Below are 12,186 nucleotides of genomic sequence, written 5' to 3'. Positions count from 1 at the left end.
CACAGTTCTTTGAGAATGTACCTATTTTAAAGCTCACAGTACTGCTGTAACTTCAATATGTCTTTGTATTAATCTTTTTTAGCACAGTTACCACAAAACCACATTTTTCTGAACTACCTGAAAAAGGGAATAACATTAAGTATATTAAAAATGTGCATCAACATTTTAAGAAGGCTGCAGCGAGCACATAGTGTGGAAATGCAATCAAAAGGAGGTCTTTAACCAGAAGTCACGAAAGAAAGAATGCTCTCAATGTTAGGATGAGAACTAGTTCAGTTTGTCACTCTTTCACAACTCTCTGTGTTAGAGTGAACAATTCCCACATTGTTCTGTCTCCGTTTCTCACTTACACACTGCAATATTTACTACCCCATACAGGTCTAAGAAAAACAATACATTAAAGTGTTTCAGGTGTAAAAATACTGCAGCAATAGAGCAACAAATGTGTCACATCTAGCTAGTAAGAAATATCAAGTCAGAAACTCTTACTATACAACAGTATATTTTATTACTAACCAAGACAGTAATAACAAAACTACCAAACATGTGCATAAAATTACCCGTTTGCAAACATAAGTACAAGAACAAAGGGTGCTTAGGGTGTATTTTCACGGGAGGGTTTTCAGCTCTCTCTCACCATCTTCCTCAGCAGGAAGAATTCTGTGTAATGGGGAAATTACAAAAAGAAACAGTGTGTCCTACCGAAGGCAATAAATTACAAACACTAAAATGCAGATGCTGTAACATAAAGGTAAATATGTTCCATTGTTAATACACAGTGGATACACAAAGTAACTTTGGTTTATCAGAACTGGAGTTCCTGCTGATTCAGCATTTATACAACCTTTGTACCACACAATGTTGCTTGACTGCTCAAAGCATCGCCACAAACGCTGCCCAAATTGGAACACAGCAATTTCTCCACGGGATACCAAAATATTGAGAAATATTCTTATTAGTAATAGAACGTGAGATGTTGAACAGTCTTACAACTGACATTTAGGTTTAGGAAACAGTAAAATCCTTGCTCCAAATTATCTCGAGCAATAAATTCCATTGTCTTCCTTGAAGCCAGGATTTCTGAAGAACCAATTGATGTAATTCTTGTTCATGTCAGTAATACTTGTGCCTGAGAACCACCCTATCATAAGTATGATAGAACCACCCCACATGTATTAAGGCCTGTTTGATTTAAAGTGAATATATCACTGTAGCATATAGAAAACTGAGCTTTGTAGAAAAAGTATTAAGGTCTTCTTTTAAGTAAATATATAATTAAACAAGTGTGTATATTAACAACTCTAGTGTTTAGTTTCTTCAAGATAATTCTCTACAAGATTTTAAAAAATAAAGTTACTTGCATAGAAACAACATGAAACACACACTTCACCTGCACCTGAGTAAAAAACCCACAAGTGCAGACTTTGGATGCTGCCCCCTACACACTGCTGGAGATATGAAGTGTCTCCTCCCTTGCCACGCCACAGCAGCCAGGCCCAGACGAACCCTTTTCTGAAGCAGCGCTGCCTCTAACGCATCACAGCTGGAAGAGGACGTGCAGGTCTCTTACCAGGCTTGCCCCAAGTGCACAGCGTAGGCTGTGTGCTGGATACAGAGGCCCCGTCTGCTTTACTCAGAAGTAACTAAAGCGGCCTGATTGGCACAGGCCTGCTGAGCTCAACAACCACCTCAGGGGAGCAGGTTAACTTTACCACATTTGCACAACACACACAAACCAGGAGCTCTCAGGACTGACGTTACGCCCTCAGTTATTTATAAAATTCATTTTTATGTACAAAATAAATCACTCTAATTCCAGATTCCCTTTGATATTCAGTGTACAAGCTACCATAAACCAGTGCTATAATTGATACATGACACATAATTTAGAGAGCATTTATAGATTCTGCATCCCTTAAGTGATACTGCTGCTTAAGACAGCAAAAAGAGAGAAAAAAATTAACAAGTCTTGAAAAGTATCAAAAATGCAGATGGAACTTCTATGCCTTTAAAAGTAACAGTGCTTTCTAAGCATTATTTTAATGCAATTCATTACAAAGTGTTCTTTCTATTTGGAATAATATTTGCTTCTCTCATCTTTTCCTTAAATTACTGCCAGTCAGTCCAGCTGTGTCCTACGGAACTTCAATTTCCATTATTCCTGGATAGGATTAAGTACAGTACAGTATTGCTAGCTGTCCCTACAACAAAACTTATAACTTTTAAGTGCAAAGCAAGATATGTGGGTTTTTTTTTTTTAATAAGGCACAGAATACCTGTTATTTCCAGTGTAACCCAAAATCTGTATCAGTTTTATGCACTGAAAATGTTCATACAAAATTTCAGCCTTTCAAGGGTTTGAACTGTTTCCTGAATCCAGCTCTCTTCTAGCATCTGAAGGTGAGTAGACGAGCAGTGACACGGAAGCTGACTGTGAGACATCGGGTATTTGGGAACAGCTCCTTTGTAATGGAGGAGATTCGATGAAATCACTTCTAGGAGTTATTCTGCAAGGAATGAAAAATAAACCACAGGGATTAAATTGTAAGCACAGTGCATTACACTGGGAGAATACATTTTTTGCCATGAAATTATATCTTAAATTATATCTTGCTTAAGAATGCAAGGCAGTTCTGTACACTTCCAAGTTTAGGGTTGCCATTGGTCTTTTCCAGGCTCTCAAAATGACTGTGTTGCAGACACAGATTATCTGAGGGCTCGATGACATAAGAACATCCCGGGAGCTAAGCTCCTGCACTCAATGCTTGAAAGGAAAAGAAGAATCCTACAGAAACATAGAATAGCCCATGTGCTAAAGATACACTGTCATACAAAATGGTTACAATTACAGCACTCTTGACAGCTACAGAGGGTTGACTGTATACTGAGAGTCTAGTGATTCTTCAGAGAGAAGAAACAGAAAACTCACAAAAAGAGTGACAACACACATAAACAAGTAAAAGACCGAGTTAAGGAACCTTACCTTCCTTCACCTACTCTCCTCATACTCTCAGCCAGGCTACTCATATCACATGTGCTATCTGCTTTGCTTCTTTTTTCCACCTGATCCATGGTCAGTTTAGAACTAGGTAACATTTGATCTCCATTGTTTCCACCTTGCTCAACTCTTCGGGCTGATGTCCCATCTGCCTCTATCTCTTTCTCAGATGTCTCTGGAGAGGTTTTAATTTCTGCAACATTTTCTTGGCTTAAGTAATCGTGATTGGTGATTGCTACCGCAGAAGTCCCGTGATTTGCTGTGCCAGCCGTACTGGTCCCCATTGACTTTGAAATGACTTTCAGTCTGTGAGAGGTTGATTTGTAGTGCTTCTTTTTATGTTTAACTTTGGAATTGTGCCTCAAGAAAAATTCGCATGATTCTTGCAGCACTCTTCGACTCTCACTAATTGGGCTGAAAGAAAACACAAGCATGTAACTGAATGAAGAGAATAACCTTAGACAGAACGTAAAACAGCTTTGCACACAAAAATGTGAAAGAATAGCAGCCAATGATGCAATCTGAGCTGGATTTTGATGAACACAAGGGAAAAAAAACTACACGTAAAAAAAGGAGAAAAAAATCTGATCATAATGGTGTCAAAGTAATTATGTCTGTGGAACAATTAAACAAAGCTGGTTTCTACATTTCTTACTTCTGTGAGTAGGTCCCATGAGTTCAGTAGATTAATCATCTAAGAGAGGAAAGCAGGATTAGCTCCTAAGCAGCTGAATTACCAAATTAACTTCATGTACAGTAAACCTCCTTCAAGAGAAAAAAAAAAGGTAAGCAGTATAAAATTGGCTTCATTATTTTTAAATTCTTATAGCTGAAAGCAGTTACCATCTGAAACATGAGAGAAATCATACAGGAAATGGAAAAAGAGCAGAGTGGGAAAGGAAGCTTTAAGCTCACCGTCAAGGAATGTAGATGTAAAGCAAAAGGAGGTTAAGGACTGCTGCCTTGGGGAATCCAGAGAAATAAAAGGATCTAAAACCACAGTGTAATTTATGAGTAATACAGATAATCTAAAAAGAAATGATCAAGGAACAAAAAAGAATGGAAAGATGACATCTATGGGAAACAGTGAAGACATTTATAATCTGTTTAAATCCATAGACATAAATTTACCAAAACTAAGTAATACAACTGAATTTTCTGTTTCAGGAAAAAATAAAGGAGTAGTAGATTAATGCAATAATAGTGATACAAAGGAAGGTTCAATGAAAATGAATTTAAAAATGAGACAAGCCTGGGAGAGGATGTTATTATTGCTAAGTACTGTGCCAAATGAAGTAGTCAGAACACATGAAGGGATCTGAACTGACGGCTGAAAGTTATCTTCCCTCATTAGACCCTAAACCAGAGACATATCAGCCAATGCTGAACACAACATTATGTTTTCTGCTCTATGAAAGAGAACCAACCAACAGAAGCAAATATTGTCTGTCTTCCAATAATGTTGTCAAGAAGTCATTGCATACATAAAAATTCCACAGACTCGAGCAGAGTTTTGCTGATGCCCATATGCAGCATTTAGACTCTAAGAAAGAAAGAGTCTAAGGACGACATTTTGGTTACCTAAGCAGATGTGAAGAAATGATTCTGAAATCCAACTTATTTTACAGTTTACATTTTAAAAATCCAGGAATAAAAAAATTGTTCTTACTCTCTTTTGCGGTTTCTGTTGAAGAAATTGGCCCATTCAGAACAGGTCTTTTTACTGCCCACCCAGAAGACTGGAGATATACCAACAATTAGTGTCAGCAAATATTTCATCAGAAACAAAAATATTTCTGGTCTTGCTAGTGCCTTTGCCTAGAAGATAACAAAGTTTAATAAATGCAAAGAAGAAAATATACTTCTTGATTTTTTTTTAATGCAGAAAACAAACAAATTATGCGAAGGAAAGGCTTTCTCCTTATGGCTGCTGTCCTTTGTTGAGGCTTGTACTGCAGTCAAGTGTTAGACATGTCAAGTCAAGTCAGATGTGGTTAATGTCTACAGTTGAATACACAGAGAGGAGTTAGTCAAAAGGAAATATTTCTCCTTTAAATTGAAAAGAAAGATAGTGTAGGGGCTGATAGTATTAGTAACCAAGTTCTTCAGAGATAGTTTGTATGTATAAGATTTATCCCTTTAACTTAAAAGAAACAATAAAGTGGATGAGTTGGGAGTTAACTAAATTAGACAGCTTCTTCCAGAAGCCACAGGGAACTACACAGTAGCTGTCTGTTTGTTGCAAAATGAATCCACCTATTTGCAGAACAGGATCACAGGAGCTGAGTCCTTTAACTCAGCAAGAGATTATTATCTACTGCTCCCATACTGCAATTTTTATTTATGTTACCTGGCTTATCTGCCAGTCCCATCTATGAAAGTCACTGTTTTTGTCAGCCAGGTAACATTAGCTACTTAAGGCAAAGTTTGTTTTCATTTGGTTTTGTTCTGGCCAATGTAACAAAAATCTACAAGGCAGCTAAGGTAAACTAAGGCTGAGCACACTGCCTTGAGCTCCTCCACAAGTTAGCACATGCTGTTTATTACAGGGACAGATCCCATTTAGGTACGCCATGTGTAACATCCCCTGTTGCTATTTACTCTTTCCAGTATGTTAATTGAAGGCTGAGAATATGTGCTCTTTCTGCTCTTTTGTATTATGCCAAGCACTCTAAAATAAGGTTTGTTGTTCTGTTTGTTTTGTTGTAAAAACAGCATAAAAGCATTGTTTTCAACCTTCTAAGTTTTGGAGCATTTAGGTTGATACATGAACACAAAGTGCACTTGTTAAGAATGGTAATGGAAGCAAAAGCAAGTAAGTCTGAGCTGTGCTACTCAGCTTACTTTGACTTCAATACAGAAGACACAGAGGATGTTTAACAATGTGGAACGATAAGGCTTGAACCTTCTATAATGTCTGTGTTTATATTTCTATTTTAATGATACTTTATTGCAGTAAAAACATGGATGCTAAGCGCAAAGCAATGAAACATGACAAGACACCAGGGTTTCTCATGGTGATGGTGTCTTACATTTGTTCTTAAATGTAAAGAAACAAACCACAAATTACTTGTGATTACAGGGTGTTTTATCTACTTACAAGAGATTTAATCCATAGGGAGTACTCAACATGGACAGATTTACTAGAAAAGTGTTTCCAAGGACGTTGTTTTTTTACGAGTCAAATGTTAAATACGAACACCTCTGAAATTTAAAGTGCTGTTGGGTTGTTTGCTTTTTTCTTTCTTATTTGCTTTTTGGTTCATTGGAGTTTTTTCAAAGATATCTTCACATTACTGAAAATCAAGCCTCCAAATGACAGCTACTGTTGAAAAAATTATACTGGCAATTTGCTTTGCAATTTCAAGCGTTTTAAACTTCTACACTCAAGAAAAGAAAAAGAAGAAAGTGATTTTAAGTCTATGGATATAAGCAACATTTTAAATCCAATTTAGATTGAATTTTCAAGAATCATTATTTCAGCTTCAACTGAAATTGATGAAAAGTCACTTTAGCTACTTGGGTTCTGAACTAGGCATTCAAATATTGAGCAATTACTTTAGGAACAGATGCTGCGAAGGATTATCTTCCCCCCAAACATGATTTGTAGCATGAAGTTCAAATATTCCCTTCAGAGGTGTGAGATGGAACTTAATTGCTGAGTGCTATCAATTTGGTTAGTGAAAAATTTCAAAGCAGAAGTATCATACCACCCGTTTTGACTTGAAAAGCAACTAATCACTGCATGTTCTTGAGCCAACTACTTAGTGTGAAAACAATTTACTAACTGCATGGCAGATACAGTGATGCCTAAGGGTTTTTGCTAATTAAGTTTCCAGTGTTATTTATAAAGAAAACTGCTACTTGCCTGATAAGGACAAGGAATATGGTACTGGTCACAGTGGTCAAATACCCAAGTGGTTTCCCAGATTTTCCGGTTCACCAGTTCATACACGTAACATCCAAGAAGTGCTACAAGTGGTACCAAGTATAAGCCACTAAAAACTCCAATGCGGATCATGAACTTCTTCAGCTTCTCCTGGTTCCTGCCATCGTGCTGTATGACTTGCCGCACGTGATTTAAAGAAATAATGCCAGCTAAGAGGAGAGAGAGGCCGAAAAAAACACAAAGGCACAATGGCAAAAGCACAAAGTACAGAGAGGCGTCCACATCGTAGAGACCCACAAAGCAAACTCCACTGATATTGTCCCCTTCAACTTTGTTCATTGCGAGGAGCATAATGGTTAGAAAACCAGGAATTCCCCACGCAACAGCGTGGAACCACATGGCCTTTTGTGTGATAGCTTCACAGCTCCATTTCCTTCCCGCTGCAAGGAACCAAGTGATTGTGAGAATCACCCACCATATAGTTCCTGCCATAGTGAAAAAATACAAAACCATGAAAAGGACGGTACAGGCTTTGTTTTGGGAGCCAAGAACAACTGTTTCACCAATTTCTAACTTCTCATCTGCCTCATTACAGGCAGTTCTGTTCCCAAGCAAAAATCCAATAAAGTACATGAGAGAGACTATGCTGTAACAGACGGAGTAATAGATGATGGGCCTCTCTGGGTACCTGAATCTTTTAACATCAATCAGAAAAGTTAAGAAGGTGAAAAGCGTAGCACAAAGACAAAAGATCGAAACTATTCCAATGAAGCTTTTCGCAACATCCAATTCATAATTTTTGAAGTACATGTTGGGACACGGAGGTGCACACTGATCAATTCCCAGAAACTTGTAGCCTTGTCCATTGGTAGTGTGTAGGTGTCGTGGACACCAGAATCCATAGTCCCTTCGGGTCTGCACCTGGGTCTTCTGAGTTCCATGGACATTTGCGGTTACCGCAGCAGTGGCAGGAACGGTCTCATCACAATTGACTAGTCTACATAAATAAATAGAAGGGGAAAGATCTTAACATCCCTCATTCTCAACCAGAGTTATTTCTAAGAAATATATTAAAAAATAAATCTGATTCTAAGCATTGCTAAATTTTACAGATAATGCATCATTATGGAAAAAAAAAATCAGCTGGCATTTAAAGAGACTTCAAGTATTTTCAGTTCAGAAGACTTCAAACAACGATTCAACTGTTGCTCTTTAGCTGTTGTGTTATTGTTTATGAAACTACTCATATTGCAATTATTCTTTTAGTCTTAAATTCTACTAAAATTTTCCATCCATACATAAAAAAACACCTACTGTAAATATTTTTTTAAAATATAGATAACCAACTGCAGGAGACAACAAACAATCTTGGCAAAATGCAAGCTTCAACTGAGGAACAAAATGAAGGCTGACAGTCTCTAGAACTCATTTATGACTAGTACAGGGTTATTATCTTTTTGGTGTTATAGTGATATTTCACTGTTGAAACAATAAAGCTACTCAACTGAAAGAGACAAAAGCAGAAAAGCACTGTAACAAATGATTGCTATTTTAGCATTTTTTCTTTTAGTCTCATTACATTTACTTAAAAATTGCTCAAGGGTTTACTCGGACACAACATATGACCTTTCTATATGGCTAATATCGTATTAGCAGTGTTGGACATATCTTCAGACTAGATTACATAAGTATAGCAAACATGTAAGCATTCGGTCAAAACGGGATTTACATGTATACGCATTCTGAGCTTAAGCATGGATTTAAACACAATTCACACACCTCCTTTTGAAGTAAGATTCCACTATCTCAGAATTGCTATATGTCAAACATTATTACAAGTCCCTCAATGTCAGTTTGCAAGCTCAGCTTGAGCTAAAAACCCCTTCAGTTTTTTATTTCTCTGCATTATCATGCTGTCCAAATAAATCCAGACTAATCATTAGGAAAACTGATTCTGTAGCAGATTCTTTCATTAACCAGAGGCTGGAGCAGTATGCACAGGAACAGTGCAAACTTTATTCACCCATGTGAATGGGCATTATGTACATCTGCAAGAATACAAGAGAGTGAATCTCAGGATTCCAGTTACTGCCCACTCTCCTCAGGCCAGCTCCTCTTCCACAGGCTCCAGCAGTGAGATCTCTGCTCTCGTAAGAGTATCCATCATTACGTGGACTCCTCTGTGTTGGCTATTGGGGAGACATCATTTCACATATGAACAGAGTCAGTTCATTTTCAGTAAATGCCAGCAGTTATAATTTAAAGCTGCAGCAATTCCTGCAAAATGTAATCTGATTTAAAGTATCATTTGAAAGACATTAAATAATTGAATCCACCTGCCATTTTGCCAATTTTTCAAAACAATTCTTCTAAGACATGTGTTGAATGCTGAAAAGAACTGCTGCAGAACTTTGTTGTAAAAAAACCCAACAAAACACAAGCAAGAAATACAGGTGATGATTTGAATAATTAAGAAGTTTTAATAAAAATATAGCTCTATGCATAAGCATTGTAGGGTCACCAGTGGTGAGGAGGCTACAGCAAGGTGATATTTAACATTCTGCCTCAGATTTTCAATACAAACTAGGTCAAATATCAAAATATAACCCCCACCACCTGTCAACATGAAAAATACATCACCTGGTACATTCCAGTTCTTCAGGCCATGCGATTCCAAAAGTGTCTATCAACTGCTTACAGTCAGAATACACTTTCTCGCAGAGGCTTCGACAAGGGTGAATCACGTGAACTTGCTCCAGGCAGGCAGGGACAAAGGCTTTGCACAGAAATGTGTGGACGTCTGGCGAACAGTGAAGATTCATAAGTGTAAGAAAAGGCTAAGAGCAAGAAAAAAGGCTTTAATTAGCAATTTTAAAAAGATAATTCAAGGCACCAAAATTAACTTTTATCGCTATAGCTCACGTGTTCCCCTGTAGGTTTGAAGAAATACTAGAAAACAGTATTTGTTCAGCAGATGTGCACAAGTAAAACCCAGTGGCCTGCACAATGAGAAGCTCTGATGGCACTTCCAGCCCAGCCTCTGTATCTTGGCCAATTTAACTACTCAAAGTTGATTTTTCCTATTTGACAGTATTAGAAATCTGAAAGGTATTACAAAAGCCCAAGAACTTTAAAATGTATTCTATGATAGGGTAAAACATTAAGTTCCCACATTCACCAGTCAGCTTCTAAATAAATACCCTGAGACTTTTTTTTTTCCCCTGCAGTTTCTGTTACATCGCATTTTCAGTCCTAAGTGGTGTGTTGCACTCATCATCTTCCCTCACACTAGAGATTTGGGTTTGATTAATGTATTCCAAATATAATTATTCCACATTTTTCAAACACTCAATTGCAAAAACCTCAACATGACTGAGAATTTCTCTACCTGTATTACCAAGCATTGAACAGTTGATGACTGTTCTTAGTAAAGAATTCATAGAATGAAGCTTAATACAAACCATTTTTCTCCCTCCTCAGTTCATTCAATTCTTCATTTATAGACAGACTTTTAAGGGGAAAAAAAAGCCCAACCTTCCTTCTCTACATTCTTTCAACTTCTTAATTAGGGATAATTATTTTAGCTGAAATACTACTATATGTGCAAACCTCAGACAATCCAAAAGGTGTTGGTCATTTTTGCAAGTGCTGCACCGTTGTAAAGGCAGCTTACCAAAGGAAGCCCACAATGATAAGCTACCTGCATCTCTCTTGTACGTCCAAGTTGGCTATGGCCTCTAAAACATGGGGGCCAACAGGGAGCGGAGGAGCTGGGGGGTTGTGCGAGGAGGCCCTTGTGTGCGCAAGTAGAAACAAAACTAATGAAGCCAACCACGTGTCAGTGACCTGTTGGTAACTCTGAGCAAATGGATACTAGATCATGGATCATACTAGTTAGGGTCACAGGGTGCCAGGCACTGCCAGCACACAGGGAAGTACACAGTGTGCTGCTGTTTGACTCACATGGAAGTGTTGGGACACAGACAGGCTTGTTCCTGTAGCGCCCACTGACAGGACAAGGGATACGTTACCCCTTGTGTTCCAGCACAAGCTGGAACACAGGAAGCTCCACTTACATATCCGAAGAAACTTCTTTCCTGTGAGGGTGATGGAGCCCTGGCACATTGTGCCCAGGGAGGGTGGGGAATCTCCTTCTCTGGAGGTTTTCAAACCCAACTGGACATGTTCCTGTGTGACCTGATCTAGGGAAATCTACTTTAGCAGGAGCGTTAGACTAGATGATGTCTAGAGGTCCCCTCCAACCCTCACCATTCTCTGATTCTGTGTAAACCAGCTAACCTAAACACTGTCCTGAGGAAATTAACCAATGGCTAAGGGTGAAACCCATCAGTGGGATCATGACAGCCTAAGTCCTTTGTAAGTAGGCTTTGTGATGAAGCACTTCTTGTGTCTTGGGAAAAGGAAACCTCTGTATCACACGTAAAGAGTCAAATCATGCACTGGGAAAGCTGAAACAATATTTAACACTCTTTGAAATGTACTGAAAAGTAGGGCCACTGCATGGAACTTTCAAAGTGGGAAAATCTTTTAGTAATACTTCTATTTAGGAATATTTTTATTTCATTCTTTGCTCTTAACAGCTATGTCTCTCAAGCATTCAACCAATGACTGGTAAAGGAAGGATTAACTTCTGAGTCCAGAATGGCATCGTTTTGTCAGCTTTTAAGTATCCCAAATACATATTTTTTAATATATCTATATATCTCCATATCCAAAGAGCAAGTCTTACTAATGAGCATGCAGCTGAAAAGACAATGATATATAAATTTTCCCCTTTCAAGTGTAATGTCTACAGATCCTCAAGGGACCTTTGTAATAATCATAGGAATGAGGAGAGGAAGGAAGAAGATAAAGCAGAGCAAGAATGACATTAAAATGCTTTATTAAAAAGCAAAAAAAAAAGTTGGCATTATCCTTCAGAGCACTCCAGCTGCATGCTGCATCTGCAGATGCCATTAACAGCAGGCACACAGAAGCCTGATCCCCTCCAGATGTCTGCTCTGAGCTGCCACTGCAGCAACCCAAGACCGGAGTATTGTGTGACAAGGAGAGAGGTATAGCTTTGGTATAATGTGCTCCAGTTTCAAAAGTGGGATTACCTCTTAAATTCTACATGGCTTCAGATGAAAAAAAAAAAAAGTCAGGAATTAATCCTAAATGAATTAAATTTCCTTTGCCTAATTATGATGCTTGTTTTCTTTTCAACTACGTTGTATTTGCTCCAATGGTTAATTTATGTTAGCTCTGTTCTTCCTGGCACTTAGGATAAAACAAAGAT

At 38.0% G+C, this 12,186-nt stretch overlaps 1 protein-coding gene across 2 annotated transcripts in view; it reads right to left on the bottom strand.

Moving 5' to 3' along the window:
* Positions 1–483: 483 nt before the first annotated feature.
* Positions 484–12,186, bottom strand: part of FZD6 (frizzled class receptor 6) — a 30,035-nt gene continuing 18,332 nt past the window's right edge. For both annotated transcript variants that reach the window (XM_061995257.1, XM_061995256.1), the window contains exons 3-7: positions 9,528–9,724; positions 6,867–7,884; positions 4,668–4,816; positions 2,984–3,412; positions 484–2,507 (exon numbers count right to left, since the gene is read on the bottom strand). In XM_061995257.1, coding sequence (XP_061851241.1) covers positions 2,351–2,507; positions 2,984–3,412; positions 4,668–4,816; positions 6,867–7,884; positions 9,528–9,724 — 1,950 coding nt within the window. In that variant the 3' untranslated portion in view covers positions 484–2,350. The remainder of the gene's footprint in view (positions 2,508–2,983; positions 3,413–4,667; positions 4,817–6,866; positions 7,885–9,527; positions 9,725–12,186) is intronic.

The sequence above is a fragment of the Colius striatus genome, chromosome 4 (genome assembly GCF_028858725.1).
Source record: "Colius striatus isolate bColStr4 chromosome 4, bColStr4.1.hap1, whole genome shotgun sequence".
Taxonomy (NCBI): domain Eukaryota; kingdom Metazoa; phylum Chordata; class Aves; order Coliiformes; family Coliidae; genus Colius; species Colius striatus.
This window is presented reverse-complemented; position numbering and strand designations above follow the sequence as displayed.